The following is a 19307-nucleotide window of genomic DNA, read 5'->3' as shown; positions in this document are numbered from 1 at the left end:
TATTTCATACCCCTGCCATTAGGTTAGTTCTCTACCACGCCACATAATGTCCCCTATTCTTCCTTGATCCTCCCTTACAGAGAAAATCCCAAGAATAATTAGGACAGTAGATGAACCTACAAGAAGACAAATTTCAGCTCATTGTCAATGAAAACATAAGATGAACAGAGAGGAAAAGAGTTGTTAAAGTCTGGAAGGAGGAATGAGCCACCTGTCATTAGAGGAATCCAGCAGTGTGTTGAGAAGGAACAGGTTTTGATATACATATTTCCTTAGGACTTAGAAAAATTTTCCAAACCAAAAGAACTATGTTTTTTAAAAATGTCCAGGAAATGATATTAGGATGAGACGTTTACTTGAGAATTTATAATAAGTTATTATAGAGGAATTATTATGCAAATAACAAGTAATAATTAATTGCCCTCCAATAGCACTTGTCTTATCTCTACCCAACCAGAGGATTCCTTGCCTGTCAAGTCGGTCTTTCACTTTGAAAGAGATAGTATCTTGTGAATAAGAAAAGGCACTTACTAGAAAGACTTTACTTGGTACCATTTTATTAGTTGCTAAGGTAGTCTATGTTCTGTTGCTTTAACAAGATCCCTGAGGCTGGTGACTCTTTATAGAAGCTGCAGTAAGGATACTCTTTGGAGATGCAGAAGTTCAAGAATATAAAACCATTTTGGTTTGGCTTCTGATGAGCCCCATGTGATAGAAGATAAGTTAACATGCATAGGAGACAAGTCACATGAACACAGAGAGGTAAGACATGCTGGTGTACTTGACATCAAATAAGTCTCATGGTCAGTCTTCCAGTCAGAAGAGATTAGATCTTGGCAGGACCCCATCCTGTCCTGGAAACGCTAACCTAGTCTCTTAAGGAAGACTTTATATGTGAGTAGTTCTCATAACTTAACTGACTCTTGTTGATTTCCACCTGTTAAACATCTTGTCACCATCTCTCAACATTGTTAAATTGAAGACTAAACTTCCACATTTGAACTTTTGGGGGTACGCACTAATCACAAGACATAGATGCCTAGTTCCCTTTCAAATATCCCAGAGCTCACACTGGTCTTTTAACACCATTGTTTGTGCATTCAGGTGAAAAGTATATACTCAGCTGGATCCTCAGGACTTTTCAGCTCTAATGGTATAATCATACAGTGATATAAGTCAAGAAGAAAACGTTCTGAAATTTTATCTTTGTAAGTCTATGATAAAAGAAGAGGAATTTGCCACCAAACCAAATAATAAAAGAATCCAAGTGCTGAAGAACAGAGAATGCTGTAACTATGCCAACAGAAAATTACTGCAGAAGGGCAGCCTGGCCAGCTTCCATCTTCATGTTAATAGCATATTGTTAAATATTCTACACTTAGGTAAAAAATGATTTTTGAAAGCGATCGGTCAGCTTGACTGCAAGGCAGACCGTGTCAAGGCCATTTGCTGCACTTAAAATCACCATTAGGAACCTTAACACTTTGTTTTCATCATCATCAAGGATAGGGAATGTTTCAAAGGAACAATATTTTGGGTAGTCAAATAGGGGAAAATTTTTTCTTCTTCCCTAAGAGAAATAAACACATTTGACTGAGAGCAATAATGATTTTGTAGCCGAACTGAGGGTGTCTTGGATGGGGACAGGGATGTTTTGGCCTCACTCATTTCTTTAAACAAGTATATGTAGTTTTCCTCAAGACTTGGTGCTGACTGAATCCCTATATCTGCATGACAGGAATCTTCTGACTTCACAGGAGGGGTGATGGCTTGAATAAGCTCAAGTTGTATGGTGGATCTAAGTAATTGATTGCTAAGAGTCTTCATTTTCCTTTAATGAATGTACTAAACTTGTATCAATGTTCTAAAACATTACAGGCTTTATTTGCTTCCTCATCCGTGTGAAAATGCAATAAACATTGCATTCAGGAGTCCTGGGTTTGCTTCTGAATACGCTGGTAGCTCTCATTAAAACTGATACACTGAGCACCGAAACTGTTGGAATGTGAATATTATACCAGGTAACTAGGGAAAAAAAGTAAGACCACAGCATGCAAGGGGCAGGAGTGCTATCCTTGCATTTCTTAGGGTAGCTTTACTCTCCTTCCCTCTTTATTCTTTTGTTTTTCTAAACAATTTGAATAATAAGTTGTTCATTGATTTATTTCTTCATTCCTATATCAGACAACTATAAATGTCTACTCTATGAAAAATGCCCACTGAAAAAATATTTATAAGGAACCTATGCTCTACTGTTCCTCACAGATAGCAAATCAGACTACACACACACACACACACACACACACACACACACACAATTTCAGCATTAAAAAGATAAAGCCAACTACCTGGGGCTGTGAGATCATGAATCTACATGAAAACCAATTACCGCCACTTTACCAGGTTACTGTAATTCCTAAATACATTCGAAAACTTCTTATAGTCACAGATATGTGTAGCTCTCACCACCCCTCATCCAAGGAAATTCTCTACATAGCAAACCAAGACCATTACAGAAAATTACAATGGGTCATAATACAGTGATACGTGGACCATGTGGAGACCAGCTCCAGTGGATACAACTACAACATAAGCCCTGCATTAAAGGCGCAAAGAGCATCATGGAAGGAGGGGTCAAAAGAGTCTAAGAGCCAGAGAACCAGGCTGTGAGATTGTGCCAACTAGGAATGATAAGGAAGTGATACTCTGATACTACAACCATATGGTTACCTAAAAAAAAATCAAATAATGATACCACCAACAGACCAGCAAATGTGAAAGGAAAAATTCTCACTAAGCCCCACTGCCTACAAATAAAACTACAGATAGCTAATGACTACTGAGAGAGTGAGAATTAGTCTTTTCCAGAGCTGAAGTTCCTAATTCATTATCCAACACACAGTGGTCAACCCTAAATTATATACATATGGCCACATTAAATGGACTCAGCAGGTTGTATTTATGTATTTATGTGTGTATATGTCAGATTAATAATCAAAAAGAGGTAGTCAATTTGAGAGGAAGAGAAGGAGAGGGCACGTGATGGATTGGGAGAAAAGAGAAAGGAGGAAGTGATGTAACTTCATTTTAATTAATTTTTGATAAAAGAAAAGAGTTAATTGAAGAAACAATAGGCAGGTTTTAAATGAAATGTCCGTAATAAATAGAAGTAAACACATTAAACCAGAAGCAGTAACTATTTTTTTCGCTATTTTATGAAAGGATTTAATAAAGATTATATTGGTGGTCACTTTACCTCATAGAATGTAATCATACTTTAGAAACATGACCTATTGTAAAACATTCAGATTAGCAAGCAAATATCATCTTCTGTATTGTATGACTTTAGTTCTACCAATGACATTGATTCTTCAAACTACAGCTTCATCTGTTGGCATTATTAGCTAGCAGCACTTTGGGCTTACTCTGTAGGTAATAATTAATTGCATTTGTTTACAAATCATAATGCCAGCGACTCTAGCGAGAAAATAGGACACTCTATAAAGAACACATTCATCTAATTTTATTTAATATTCAAATCTCTGGGCTTATGGACTAACGTGCATCTTATTGCCCCTTTTGGAATGAGCGTTAATGTTCCAGAATGTACTTTCTCTTCTTCCCTTCCTCTATTTTATCATCTCTGAATTTATCACTTCTAACATCCCGTGGTACCAAAAAAAAATGAGGTAAGAGTTGGTCCAGAAGAAGCATTTTCTCAAGTTAGCAGAGGGAGTGGCCAGTCCTGTGTTGGCCCTGGTGCTAAGACAGACTAGTCACTGAGTCTGTCTGAAGAATCCCTCTTTTGGAATTTGCTTCTCTTCTCGGTTCACAGAAGCCAGGTCCTTGCCTCTCAGGACTTAATCTTAATTCTTAATCTTAACAGATTCAATCTTAATCTACTTGGTCAGTTATTTACTTCATGATTATTAAGGCTGTGGTTAATGAATGATGCCAACCTAAGCATTTGGGGAACTTGTATTTAAATCTACACTCTACATAGTTGACAAATAATTTATCCTTCATTTTAGGAAATGGGATATGGGCCTAGAAATTTACCAACATTTTTTTATTTATTAAAAATTTCCACCTCCTCCCATCCTCCCATTTCCCTCCCATTCCTCCCAATCCCCTTCCCCTCCCTCTCCAGTCCTAAGAGCAGTCAGGGTTCCCTGCCCTGTGGGAAGTTAGTTTTGAAGCAAGGTTTTACTCTATTGTCTGTGTTGCCCAGGCTGGGCTTGAACTCATAATTCTCCTATTTCAGTCCTCCCAAGAGTGGGAACAAGTAATTATCAGCCATGTAACATCACCGTCTATGTTCTGGTTTTGTCAAGAGGATTTGGTTCAACTTAAAGTTTTGATGCATTAACCCAAAGTAATTGAAAAGAGTAAAACTTGCCAAGGTAAATGCCAGTACTACTAAATGGTGGTGAGGGAAAAATGTCTTGTCTTAATAGCTTGTAAAATACTTGGAGATCAGCTCACATATAAGACCTCCTTTTCCCCGTGCCATGTCAAAAAGCGTTGAAATTTATAAAGATGTTTGGAATATATAAATAGACATCTCAGCTGTTGAGATGGCTCAGCAGGTGTAGGCACCTGGTACTGAGCACAGTGATTTAAGTTCACTCTTTGGTACCCACATAGCCAAAGGAGAGATCTGGTGTCTGCATTTGTCCCCTGATCATTATACATGTTCCATGATATGGATATGTTTGTACAGTTATACACACACAAAATAAATAAATTTTTAAAATAAATAAATAAACACCCATCAAGAATGACATTCAGTTTGGGAGCTAGTGGAAGCTTAGGAACAAATGAATTCCAGGAGAAATCCTAGTTTTCAATTCCCTGACCAAAATTCTCAGTTGAAACTGACTAAAATTGATAGGCATTTTATACTCTGAAAGTGCAAAGAATGAAAACAGCAGTGTGACTGACTGAAGCAGATGCTCATTCACCAAGTCTTTTGACTTTTGGTGTGATTTCCCCTCCTTAGCAAGTGTACATTCACATATACTTAAAAAAAATTAGAAGCCTTTGAAATGCCATGTATCTTTTGAAACGTGCACACTCTACTGATCAACACCTTACTATATAAGCAATGTGCCTATCTGGCTTTATTTGATTACAAGCACAGGTAAGCACAGAGATGACTACCCAGTATGTACTTATACCCAGAACTTTACTAGAGACAAGAGAGGCAAATGAACACCTCCCACTCAAAGAATTAGTAGTCTTACTGAGGATTTAAGATCCATATGCACTTCGTTTAAATGAAGAGCAGAAGGAGGGAGAACATGAGCAAGGAGGTCAGGACTGCGAGGGGTGCGCCCACCCACTGAGACGGTGGGATGATCTAATGGGAGCTCACCAAGGCCAGCTGAACTGGGACTGAACGAGCATGTGACCAAACCGGACTCTCTGAACGTGGCTGACAATGAGGGCTGAGTGAGAAGTCAAGGACAATGGCACTGGGTTTTGATTCTACTGCATGGACTGGCTTTGTGGGAGCCTAGTCTGTTTGGATGCTCACCTTCCTAGACATGGATGGAGAGGGGAGGACCTTGGACTTCCCACAGGGCAGGGAACCTTGACTGCTTTTAGGACTGGAGACGGAGGGGGAGTGAGAGGGAAATGGGAAGAGGGGAGGAGGTAGAAATATTTAATAAATAAATAAATAAAAAGATTCATATGCATTAGTAAAATAGTGAATGAAGTAAGTTATTCTACTTCAGGGACATGAAAGAGATTTAAATCAATATTGCCAAATATTAAATCAATAATTCTCAAATTTTAGCATGCATAAAATTACACACAAAGCTACATAAGCATTAGGAGTGTCAAGACTCATTTTGGTTCAATGCTACAGTCATTTGCATTTATGTCAAGCACTCCAGGATGCATCCAAATACTTGGATGCATTTGGCCTAAGAGGCTTCCTGGCATGGACTTTTGAAGTAATGGATCAGGGAGTTGGGCACAGATTGGAGTTACCATTATAGAGAAGCAAAATGAACATGAATTAGTAAGATCAAATTTGAAGGAGAGAAGAAAAGCATATTCTTAGCAGGAAAGGCTCAAAGAAAAGCACACATTTGACAATGAATATGTCATAAGGAAAAGGCAACCAGAAAACAGGTTTGAGGGAAACTCACTTCCTCTCTGTTCCCACTGATTGTCTGCACCACCCAAGTGTGATGGGCAATCAAACTGTCTTAAGCCAGATGGGGAAGGGGCTTCTTCCATCTGTGTTCAAACCTTTCATCTCACTTTTGTTATCCATAATGCCCAAGAGTAAATGACAAAGGTACAACCCTTAGGCTTACCAACTCATATGCAAAATCTCTATTTGTTTGTGAGCTGAATAAAGAGAAAATATTGTAGATATATGAAATAGTTTTTTTTTTTTTAAAAAAAGAAAGCATTTCCTTAGGTGTCAGAAAAGGTTCAATTCAAGCTATTACTATGCCACTTAATTCCTGGCACATTTTATCTGACATGTTTCCACAAAACACAGATGATAATAACAGCAAATAACAATGCAGATGTTCATGACTGTATGGTGTATGTTCCTGCTACTAGAAAGTGAACCTGGAGTCTCATGCTTACTAGGCAAGGACTCTACCACTGAGTTACTGTCCCACACCAATCTCCCTTTTTGCTTTTAAATATTTTCTTAAGCTTACTATATTTTCTTATGCTCACTTTGTAGCTTGGAATGTACTTGAATTTACAATCTTCCTCCCTGAGTTTCTTGAGTAACTATATTTATAGGCCAGCATCACCTGCCTGGATTGTATTAGGTTTTGAAAATTAATCAAGGTCTCAACTACAAAATCCCTGGAGCATAGTACAATATGGTGTACAAGACAGTAGTATTGGTCATTTTTTAAATATTTGAACAGAATGTGTTTTAAATTAACTGATGTTCACCTGATGTTACAACTTAATTTCTATACAACACAATTACTGTGTGTTAAAATAACACAACTGTAGTATGTTACAGAAGTTTAGGTTTCTCTGCTTAAAAATGAGGCAAACTAACACAGGAAACTAACTTGTCTTTTACTTGAAATTGATTAACACCACGGCACAATTTGCATTCTCTTAAGATACATTCTTTAGAAGCTTCTAAATTCTTGACTATTCATTCCTTGGAATCTCCTGAGTGACATTTGCCACCTACTAATCCTTTGAGTTGACTGGAAATTACTTTGTCAGATCTTTTCTGTCTGTGACAGCTAGAGAACAAAGCTGAGTATTAGGGGAATGGCTGTGTGGTAGGCATGAAGCAGAGGGTGGATGTTCTGTAACTATGGGCTAAAACTTCTTGTGTGGACACCCACCAAAGGCCTGTCTAGCTGTAGCTTCAGGCCTTAGAATGAAGGTCCTGAGAACCTTCCTATGGGGAGAGACTGTCCCTGGAAGAGAGCAGAGGCACAGACAAGCACCAAATGCTCTTCTTAGCCTCTGTGCCACTGAAGCGTCACCTCTCCCAACACTGCCTAGGCCCTCATTTCTGTCAGATGACATACAAATGCCATTTCATTTTTTGATATCATTTCACAAAGTCATATCCTCTGAGGTGAGACAGTGAAGTTCAAATGCTCACACCAGGTGGCCTAAGATAATCAGAGCAAACGTTTTCCTTCAAAAAAAATCAAAAAAAGGAAAAGCATGTGATAAATTAGTCAGGGCCTTCGTGGGAAAAATAAACAGCTCCTTTAATCTGTTCTTAGTGTTCTTTATTATTGCTACTTTGTGGATTGTCACAGTTGTATGACTATCATTATTCAGATGGCAATCACCCTTTCTTTCATCTGTGAAATTTTTTTATATAGTACACTATACTTATTCAGAACATTTTTTTTTGTTTGCTTACTTGTCTAGTTTTCCTGAATCACCCTCTGTGTGATTTGGCTGGAAATATATCATTTTAGAGGGGAAATTTTCTTATTTACATTATTAATACAGGGATTGTTATTGAAAATATTTTTTTCCTTGACAGAAAAATAAAACAGAATCAACACCACTATGGAATTAGAAGTCTGATCTAAATAATAACCATACGTTATATAAGAGTGAAGTCTGTGTCAAGAGAAAGCCGCTATAAATCACAGGAGTTCTGGGTAAGCACTTTGCTGATATCTGGGGCACAGTGCACAGTTGCTTAGTCGAACCTTAGTGGCTAATAAATTTACAATTTACAGCGCACCAGACAATCCCTAGCCATCTCCTCTATTCTATGTTGTAACAGTTTTCGTGGTGCACACACGGAGGCCCTTGCACATACACACACATGCACACACATATCTTGAAGGACCCCAGTGAATTATCTCTTTACAGCTCCCTTGGCAAGTATGTAGCTTAGTATTAGGGCAATAATATCAATTCAAACCCATAACTGTCTTAAATGTGAGGGTTTCTACAAGGTTTATTTTTGTTTCTTACCAAAAAGTGGTATTAGGATCTCTAAGAGACACGGATTATCTTGTGTTCAAAGTGAAAGGAAAGATTGTTATCACTGTTTTAGAATGCTGACTGGGTACCTGACCTGGGAAGCCCCAGGAAGCCTTGTCAACACCTAACACCCTTTCTCTTACTCACCCCCAGTGCTGAGATCCCTGCTGTTGGAGTTGCTGGTTCTCCTTAGACACGAGTACACTTCCTTAGGCAGGGCTCTGGAGGGATACTGAAGGGATCACAAGCGTGACAGCTCCAGCTAGGAGAAGCCAGGAGTCATCCCAAGGGGCAGCGGGGGGTTGAGAGTGGACACTCTTGGTTAACGTTATGATCTTACCTTCCGCTGGTCGCTCCAGGCTACAGTCCGGTTACTTTGCGCTAAGAAAGAGAAAAGGAACTAGGATTACCTTTTACAAATCACATAAGCAAATGGTCTTTGAGTCCTCACGCATTCTTGGGCTTATCTCTCTGTTTTAATTGTGATAGTAAAGCAATAAAAATGAGTTTTAATTTTAACTAACGCTACTCGGTCTGAGGCAGTAAGTAAAGATGATCAGGTAGAAAATCATTAATCCAAGCTGGTTATTTAACATCCGCCCGAGGGTGAAGCGGACACTGTTGAAGGTACCTGCTCAGGACAATGAAACTCCTCAATTATGTTTTGGTCTATCGCCGCTTTCTCCTTGTGATTCTCTGCGTTCTCCTTTTATTGCCTCTCCCTCTCGTTGTCCGCACCAAGGTAAGTAAGCCTCGAGCTCAGACTGGCACATCTATTGAGCTACCTAGGTTGTCCTTCAATATTGATGACAATCTGGGTCAAAGCTGAACGAACGGTAATAGTTTATGTTTCGCTATGTATTATATTTTGTCTATTTTCTTTGTTTAATAGTTAATCTTATTTGCTTCTTGGCATTATTCACTGGAATAATTAAGTATAGCAATCAACAAGAATTGTTTTCCACTTGTCAACTAGATGAAAGGAAGAACAAAAGAAACACAGCCCTTTCGAGCTGATCTTTCAAGTTATCAACCAATGAGGAGCATCGTGGATAACATTCCCTTCCCCTGAGAATAGGCAATCATAAATCTCTGTATAAAAGACTATCAGGGATGTCTATTCTTGTGACACTGTGACATGACGCTCTTGTCATCTGCAAATGTGCTGTGTTGTATTCATAGTTATTCTAGGATACAGGAGGCCCGTGGGCTGTCGGTTAGACAGCCCTGGGCAGAACAATTGGCAGCACAGGGTTTAGAGTCAGCCGCAAAACTTCCCAGAAATTTAATTTCCTCCTAGAATAGAGACATCAAAAATGTGAAGTTGTTTTCCAGGTTAATCAGAAAATGTAATAAATCATCGTACCATGCTTTGATATTTCAGATTTTAGTGTACTTACTTCGGTGTGTTTATGAATATCTTTTGGCTTGCTTTTGAAAAGAACCAGTCTATTAAATCCAGAATATTAAACTCAGTGAATTTCCCATGTTTTGGTGACGTGATCTGAACTAGCAAACAGTGAGCGGAGCGCCTTCTCTGTGCCAGGCACAAGTGCAGTTTGGTGGTAGGAGAACAGGTGCTCAAGAGAGGCTCTCTGCTTGAGATGCCGTATTTAGCGCTTGCAAGCTGTGTGACCCGAACCACTTACATAACCTCCCTGTGCTTCTGTTTGCTCCTAAGAGTGGGATCAAAGCAGGCTTGTTGGGAGGATGAAATGAACAGGAAGCAAGGGCCTCCCAGTCTCCCTTCCTGTGTGGCCTGGACAGCTAACGTGATTCTTACCTCCTAGGATGTGCAGTCCCTCCCCTGAGTGGAAGAGAGCCTGCCTCCCCGATGCTCTTTTCTCATGAGTGCTGTTGGATTAATAAAACGGAATAAGTAACTGTTACACAATAAACACTCCAGCTCCTCTCACAAGTCTTAGCCCCCGACCAAGAAATCTCTAAAGAAGTTTATACGCAGTAATAGAGTGTTTTATCTTTAGCCGAGGCCCTCTCGATCTGCAAAGTCAGCAGAGGAAGGGTTTTCTGCTCCATAGGTGTGGGTGGGCCTCTGCCAGGCAAGATCTTTCCATTGCGGCTCCCTACGCTTGATTTCCACCCCTGAGACTAGGCAGCTGTGTGACCCCAGTGGACAAACCGCACAACAGAATTGACTCATACATACAGGGCTCTAATTTAGCTCCTCCCCATCACGTCTGCAAGTCTGTCATTCTATCTAGTGTGAATAACAACCTCTACTAAGCCCCCTGGTCTTAGGAATTTCCCGATGTGTCAGAATCTTCTCATGGGCACATTTTGATTCACACAGGGTGCTTGCCATACTTGAACATTTCCGCCTTAGTCTCAACATCGGGTCTTACTTATTGCAGAGAACACAGGAAATTAAACTAAAGTCAATTTCATGCCATGGCCGCACATCTTCTGTGCTGCTCCTCTGACGTACAGATGAATCTCACTCTAATTACCAACCGTAATTTTAGGGAAAATAAATATGAGCCCATTGAGAAAGAAAACAAATCCATAAATTAAAAGCAATAGTGTGAATTCATGGTTCACTAACTGGAAAGTACATTATTGCTGAGAAATGTACTCATTGATTTTTCTTTTCCAAACATGGAATGATAAGAGTATATTACATCTATGCATTAGTCCAAGTACACTGTGTGCCAAGCGAGGAGCCCCAAACACGCTGTTCTTGTGTGTATGTTCCTCTGTGTTTCCTTCTCATCAGCTCATTTGCTAAAATTCATTTAAGGTTAATGGGAATTTTTTTCCTCACACAAAAACAGAATTTCATTTTTGACTATTTTGAATAGATGTTTTATTATTAACCGACTTTTACCTAAACGTAAAAGAGCATTATTTTAACTCTTGAAATGAAAACAGGCAAGAGGTACAAGACTTGACAGAGGCTTACACTGACAAGGATGTGAATTGATTTACTGGTAACATTTTTGTTACTGAAGTAAGGGAGCCTGCATTTGGAGAGACACGGCAGTCAGTTAACAGAAAAATTCAAGCAAAACAAAGCCCACATTTATTTTTAAAAACACAATGGATCGCTGTGACACAGAACCGAGAAGCAATGAATGTTGGCTGATATTTTAATTCTTCTACTTGTTACTAGGTAGGGCTTTTAGGCACTGGCCTTGCTTCCTATCTTGACTCCATCTACAGTAGAGCAAGTGTCATCAACAAAGGGACCCTCAGAGAATTTTTAAGCAACCTTAAGAGGGAAGGAGAATGGACATCTCTGCAGAGCATTCCTCCGGTCCAGGCATGCTGCCAAATGCTTTGCTCAAATCATTATATTTAACCTTCTAACAAACCAACGGACGAAGGCTGACACGCCAGAGCTCTCGCTTTTACATCTGAAGGAATCCATGCTCAGACGCTGACTGCAACAAAAGCCGAGAAGCTTGTTTTGAACGTGGGTTTTTGTCAAAACGCAGAATTCAAGTGTTACCAGGTGTTTTGGACTCGTCTCCATTTTGTGTTTTTGAAGGTTCATTCCCTGTGGATTGTTAATCATTTATCAACAGCTCAGGCAGTTCTAAACATGATAGTGCCTCCAATAAGTCAAAGAGCAAAGGAGGCTAATCCTACCCATTTCCTTAATTAACATTATGCCCTTTAGAGGCTTCAGATAGAAGAATGGCATTGATTCCCAGTAGTGGGGAAAGGTCTTTTGAGAAATGAAGCAATGAACTAGGTGTGTTCCATGTCCTAATGTCCCAGAGTCCCAGCTGTATCACATGGCTACATCTGCTTGTCAGGTTATGGTGACCCTTTCCCTTGCAGGGTTCACTATAACTCATCCTATTGGGTTGGTATCTTCATGCCATCAGGTTGAGTGAGAACTTGGGCCCATGTTTTTCAATGCTTTGATTGGAAAAGTAGTTTATAAGGAAGAAGATTGTGTCTTAGACCTAAAGCTTCTGGGTATAGGCTAAACAGAAGACCAGATTTATTTTTTATCAGTTGGTTATTACTTTTATTCATTCACTCAAAATTACAGAGTAAAAATAGAAAGAAAAACCAGTAAAGAGCTTGCCATGATCTGGTTCCTCGTGTTTCCAAACAACACTTGTCTGAGTCCTTTGACTGACCAGCAATTTTTTTTTTAGTATGTCTTTTAATTTTTCCACTCAAAAATTTACACTTTCTCCCCTCGTCTCAATCCTCTCCTGCTCCCCCACTCACCCTCTTCTTTCCTCTTCCCTCCTTAAGAGAGGGCAGGGAACCCTGCCCTGTGGGATGTTCAAGCCCCTCCCCCCCAATCTAGGCCTAGGAAGCTTTGCATCCAAATAGACTAGGATCCCCAAAAGCCAGTGCACGCAGTAAAAACAAGTCCCAGTGCCTTTATCAATGGCTTCTCAGTCAGCCCCCATTGCCAGCAACATTCATAGAGTCCGGTTTGATCACATGCTCTTTCAGTCCCGGTCCAGCTGGCCTTGGTGAGCTTCCATTAGATCAGGCACACTGAAGATAATGCTGCTATGAACATAGTTGAACAAATGCTTTTGTAGTATTATTGGGCATCTCTTGGGTATATTCCCAAGAGTGGTATTGCTGGATCCTGAGGTTGGTTGATTCCCAATTTCCTGAGATATCACCACACTGATTTCCAAAGTGGTTGCACAAGTTTGCATTCCCACCAGCAATGAATGGATGAGTGTTCCCCTTACTCTACATCCTCTCCAGCATAGGCTATCATTGGTGTCTTTTCTTTCAGCCATTCTGACAGGTGTAAGATGGTATCTCAAAGTTGTTTTGATTTGCATTTCCCTGACTGCTAAGGAGGTTGAACATGATCTTAAGTGTCTTTTGGCCATTTGAACTTCTTCTGTTGAGAATTCTCTGTTCAATTCAGTCTAGTTTCTTGAGTTCTTTATATATTTTGGAGATCAGATCTTTGTCTGAGGAGGGATTAGTGAAGATCTTCTCCCATTCAGTAGAATGGCTTTTTGTCTTAATGACAGTGTCCTTTGCTTTACAGAAGCTTCTCAGTTTCAGGAGGTCCCATTTATTCAATGTTGCTCTTGTTGTCTGTGCTACTGGGGTTATATGTAGGAAGTGGTCTCCTGTGCCCATGTGTTGCAATCTACTTCCCACTTTCTCTTCTATCAGATTCAGTGTGCTGCCCAGTAATTTTAATTACAAGTGAATCTCTGCATTTCTATTGTTCCCATAATGGTGAGAAGTTCAATTCCAATGCATTTCTGTAAGTGCTCCTTCAATAAATTATATCTTCTTATGAATCTGAAGTACCAGAAACATTTTTAAATTCTCACCTAAACACAAAGGTTTCTTTCCCAATTAGTAGTTACTGCTCAGTAAACAAACTTCTAATGCAACTGCCATTTATTTGAGTTAAATAGTCACAGTAAATCTTTTTCTCACTTTAGAGGAGAAATTCCCTAATTATTCCCATACAGAAGTCTGTTAGTACTGACCTGGGCAGTGTGTCACAGTTTCACTTATATTCTCCACGTAACTGTATTCATTTATGACTATTTCTAGAACTTTGTTAATTTTAATCTTTTCAGTATGTGTTAAGTTTTATTTTCATTCTAATTTTTACAGTGTTTTAGCTTTTCTTGGTATTATTTATTTATGAAACAAGAGACAACAAACAAAAAGATTAAAAGGAAGCCTGGCTAAAGACATAGCTCAATCAATGCAGTGTTTGTTATCATCCATGAAATCCTGAACTCAAGGCTCAGCACTGTGTATACAAGGTGTGGTAGTTCATACCTATAATCCCAGCCTTTGGGAAGTAGAGACAGGAGGACCAGAGGCCAAGGTTAAGATCAGTTTGAGCTTCACTAGATGCTGTCTCTATAGATATGCAAATAGACAAACAAGCCCAGATGGTTTCAGAAGCAATAGAAAAAACCTGAGCAATCATATATTATTTTGTTAGGTGCATTTCTCCGAAGTATGCCTCACTCCATCTAGCTGATGCACTGACTAGGAACCTTTTTCACAATAAAGAAACAGGGAAACAATAGTATGGGTACCGAGAAACATTTACGAGGTGATGGATTGTAAAATGCTGGTCACATTTCAGTTTTCTTTTTGGGTACTTTTGTTTTAGGTGTTTTTTTGGGGGGGAGGGGGAGGATTTTACAGCAAGATAGAGTCAAAAAAAGAAGAAAGTGGGAGAGTCATGATACAATACTAGTCCCACCCCCACCGGTGTGGCCTCTGGGATGCTTTCCCCCTCTGTCACTCTTCCATTACTGAGTATGTTGTCTTACCATCTAGATTTTTCTCTTTCTGCCCATCTTCCTCCCATTCTCCAGTTTCATTGTACCTTCCTTGAGAGGACAATTTTCACCCTTATTTTCTTTTTCTAATTTTTAGTTATTTTTATTATTATTAGTTAATTAAAATTTTCCATCTCCTCCCATCCTCCCATTTCCTTCCCGCTCCCCCCATCCCCCTTCCCCTCCCTCTCCAGTCCAAAGAGCAGTTGGGTTCTCTGCCCTGTGGGAAGTAGAAGGTCCTCCCCTTTCCATCCAGGACTAGGAAGGTGAGCATCCAAACAGATTAGGCTCCCACAAAGTCATTACAAGCAGTAGGATCAAAACCCAGTGCCATGTCCTTGGCTTCTCAGTCAACCCTCCTTGTCAGCCACGTTCAGGAAGTCCGGTTTGATGACATGCTTCATCATCCAGCTGGCCTTAGTGAGCTTCCATTAGATCAGCCCCACTGTTTCAGTCCTTCCAAAAGTCTTACCTGAGTACTAACTTAAAAATATAAGCTGGATACAGCCAAGGATCTTTTCATCCCAATAACCCTCCATACCTATCTTTCACAGTCACTATGTGCAGTCCCTAGTGTACCAATGGATCTTGTATCCTGCCACATTACTAAAGGTGTTTATCAGCTGTAGGAGTTCTTTGGTAGAGTTTTTGGGGTCGCTTATGTATACTATCATATCATCTGCAAATAATGAAAGCTTAACTTCTTCCTTTCCAATACAAATCTCCTTGATCCCCTTATTTGTCTTATTGCTATTGCTAGAACTTCAAGCACTATATTGAAGAGGTATGGAGAGAGTGGACACCCTTGTCGTGTTCCTGATTTTAGTTTTTGAGTTTTTCTCCGTTTAATTTAATGTTAGCTACCCTCAGCCCATTTCCTCATCTTTAATGTGAAGAGGATTCTCTTCATAAAAAGTTTCAAGTATTTTCTATAGATTAGCTCCTATAGGTTCACCTCAAATTCTTTTGTTAAATCTCAGCTTCTGGGCATTGTTAGAAGAATCACTGGGTGATTCTGATAGTAATTCTTTGGATTGGATCCTATTGTATTGAATTCAGAACTTTGGTTATTTCCAATTCAGTGGTGTGGGGGTTGGGTGAGAAAAAAGTTATGTCTTTAGGGTGTTATCTAAGTATCGAGGGTGAATGAAAAGGGGAATTGAAAAATATTGCTGGTGTGGCATAGTGGAACCTCCAATTGCAGGTCTCTGCTATCCATTTTAAGTCTAAAATGTAACAAGAGATGCTTACTATTTTTCCTTAACTATAGTTGAGCTCCATACTTTCCATCTTCTAAGACAGGAATCTTTTAAAGTATATTAAGCTTTTTTATTAATATGGATTGAGCTTTGAGCTACAGCCAGTGCTGTGGGACAGGAGTGTCAGAAACCATGCAAAGCTTCTTCAGGCTTTGCCAGTAAGAATGCTTTCTTTGTAGCACACAGACTCAGGATGCATGATTCCCCTCCCTTTGTAATTGCTTTGTGTTCTTTTCGGGAAACCAGTTGTCATGAGTGAGACCTTGGAGGGTCTGCATTCTTCAAGCTCTGATGGAAAGAGAGGAACTCTCTTACCCACATTAAGGACCCTGCCATCAGCCAAAGTATTCCCCAGTTATCAGTATGTGTCATTTAAAAAGAGAAGGAATGAAAAAAAAGATATTTTAAAAGAGAATGTATATTTCAATCCCATCTGGACCCATAATTGGAAAGAGAACCAAAGTGAAATTTTTAAGCCTAATAGCCACATTTCCCAAGATAACATGACAGAACTTTGTGAAAGGGGAAAAATGCAAATTGCAATGTCATCCCTCCATTTGCCTTGGCTGCTCTTAGCTGCAGTGAATGAGACAAAACAGGGCTAAGATGCTCTTAAATCGGGACTGAGATCATGGCAGAACATCAGCTGTGGGGACCTCACTTCTGCACATAAATATTTTGGTCATAATTCTTTTGCTTAGAGAGATGAGAACTCTGGGGGAAAATGGAAAGACATAATCTCAGCTTGGGGAGAGTCACAGTCTCTGGGGCCAAGCTAGAAGAAGAGAGGGGAAAAAAGAGGGACAAGGTAAAGTGACAGAGATTCCTATGTTAAGGGACCTTGTAGGAGAATGGAAAACAACTGTTTTGCATAAGCATCAAAATAAATCATTAAGCATAATAGTAGAATGGCCATAGAGGACCCATGGTCAAGAGTTTCCACCAATATTACTAGAGTCAGATCTAGGTCAACAACAGAAAACTAAGGGCTGAAGAGATATTGTCAAACCCATGAAAGACAAGGAGAGTAAGATTGACCATTGCTTCTAGTCCGTGGGAAGCAGGCACTACCAGTTCTCCAGGCCAGGAAGAACCACACATCAGCTCCCTTATTTGGTCAAACACCCCATTTGGGTCATACTTAGCAGAATTAGTACTCTCAGATCACAGGACCTTGTCTACGGACTAATGGAGATCAAAAGTGAAATTCCTATGGTGGCAATATAAATATAGAAAGAGAAGGCCCAGAAATAAAGCAATTATAAAGTTGTTTTTTGTGTGTATGACTTTAGGGCTGACCACTTGATACTGGAAACCAATTTGAGGGCTCTTCCACAGGGAAGACTATTCCTTCTGTTTTCTGCATTCCTTAGTTGCCTACAAATCTTTGTCTAGGGTTGAAGCACCATGATCCTTCCCACTTCTCATGTAAACATGTCTCTTGTCATCATGCTTGTTCAGATCTTGATTAGACAGCCATGTTGATGAGACTTCGTGGATGTGGCTTCTTTGACTTTTCTATGAGACAAAAATGTCATAGCAAACTTCCTGTTTCTCTGATTCTTACCATCTTTCCACCTCTTCTCCTATGGTCCACAAGCCTTACGTGCAGGAATTGTACTGTAGATGGATTGCAGGTAGTATTGATATATTTAGGAATATATCAATATGTTTACAAATGCAACAAAAATGAAAGAAATAGATGCCATTACGTTGAGTGATAACAAAGTATTATGAAGGAAGTGTGTTGAGAGGATTGGAGGGAATAATGGGAAGGAGAAAAAGACTGCAATTATATTTTAATTAAAAATATTAAAAGTATATAAATAAATAGAATAATTCCCACTAGAATACATTTGAAAGGCTCAAAAATGAATGCATTACAATAAAGAAGACTGCAGAAATCAATATACAGGTGACCACATCCTAACTGCAATAAAAGTAATTAGGAATTCAGCAAGAGAATACATATAGGAAGACAGATATCTTTTTTAAATAGAAATACAAAGCATGGCACATCAAATAAAGGTAGGATCAATCTCCTCCCTTTGTATTAAGGTGGGGCAAGGGAATCCAATATGAGGAATAGGCTCCCAAAAGCCAGCCAAAGCATTAGAGACAGATCCTGCTCCCACTGCTAGGAGTTCCACAAGTAGACCAAGCTACACAACTGATGCACATATGTAAAGGGTCTAGGCTGATCCCATGCAGGCTCCTTGGCTGTTGATCAGTTCAGGCAACTTATCCATTATTGCTAGAAGTCTTAGCTAGGGTCATCCTTGTAGATTTGTAGAAATTTCCCTTGTATCAGGTTTCGTGCTAACCCCAACTTGATATGCCACGTTTTTTTTTAACACCCATGGGAGGCCTTGCCCCTTTCTTAACAGCAAAAGAGGAGGAATGAATTAGAGATTGGTGAGGGAAGGAATGGAAGGAGAAGACAGAGGGCAAACTACCGTTGGAATGTAAAATAATTGGATAAATTTAATAAAAAAGTTAATTGTAGGAAAATCCAACCTACCAAAATTAAACCTATTTCATGAAAAAAAACTTGCCAACTCTTTTTATTTAATATTTCAGACTACATTTAACTGTAAGCAACTGATAGGAACTATGAAGAATAAAAGTAAAAAAAAAGAGAACGCATGTGCTACAAATGTAAAAATAAAATAGAAGTGTCAGTAAGAATGGATGACTGTTAAAAATCCTAGGTAGGTATGATAGACATGAATGAAGGTAGTCCTAGAAATTGAAAACAACAAAAACAAATAAAAAATCATGAGGGGTATTGGGGGTTTTGAGTTGTCCTAGGTAACCAATTTCCCCAGGGAAATGTCTGTGCTTTGGTTGAATTCAGTTCTCATCAAAGATGAATCTTACATAACAACCATTGCAAGCAATTTACTGTGACAACATCACACACAGTAAGATGAATAGCAAGAGCATGACAATGTCATGGTTCAGGTTTAGCCAGGAGGTGCACTGATTAGGAAGATTATTTTTTCTTATGCCTAAGTATGCTGGGGTACTTTGGCAGGTGTTTCTTTTATAAAGGGAACTTATGACATTCGTAGGGTGAGTTTGTTTTCTAATCTGTGCTGTGTTTGCCTTGTGGCCTGAAAATCCCTTTGCCCCTTTACAGAAAGATTGGTAGCAAAATATGAGGTAACAACAGCCCTACAAGACATTTGAATTGGCCTCATGTCCATCATTAATTTTAGATTTCTTCAAGATATACTACATTCTACATTCTGACTTTAAGGGGTCCATATTCCAGTCTGCCAGCACTTGAAAACATACCCCAGTG

The 19307-nt window shown here is 39.3% G+C and overlaps 1 protein-coding gene across 1 annotated transcript in view; it reads left to right on the top strand.

Annotated features, from left to right (window-relative positions):
* Positions 1–9109: 9109 nt before the first annotated feature.
* Positions 9110–19307, top strand: part of Slc13a1 (solute carrier family 13 member 1) — an 88868-nt gene continuing 78670 nt past the window's right edge. The window contains exon 1 of the mRNA XM_005365691.2: positions 9110–9208. Coding sequence (XP_005365748.1) covers positions 9110–9208 — 99 coding nt within the window. The remainder of the gene's footprint in view (positions 9209–19307) is intronic.

The sequence above is a fragment of the Microtus ochrogaster genome, unplaced genomic scaffold, assembly GCF_000317375.1.
Source record: "Microtus ochrogaster isolate Prairie Vole_2 unplaced genomic scaffold, MicOch1.0 UNK4, whole genome shotgun sequence".
Taxonomy (NCBI): domain Eukaryota; kingdom Metazoa; phylum Chordata; class Mammalia; order Rodentia; family Cricetidae; genus Microtus; species Microtus ochrogaster.
Note: the sequence above shows the minus strand (reverse complement) of the source record. Positions and strands in the feature narration are given on the sequence as shown.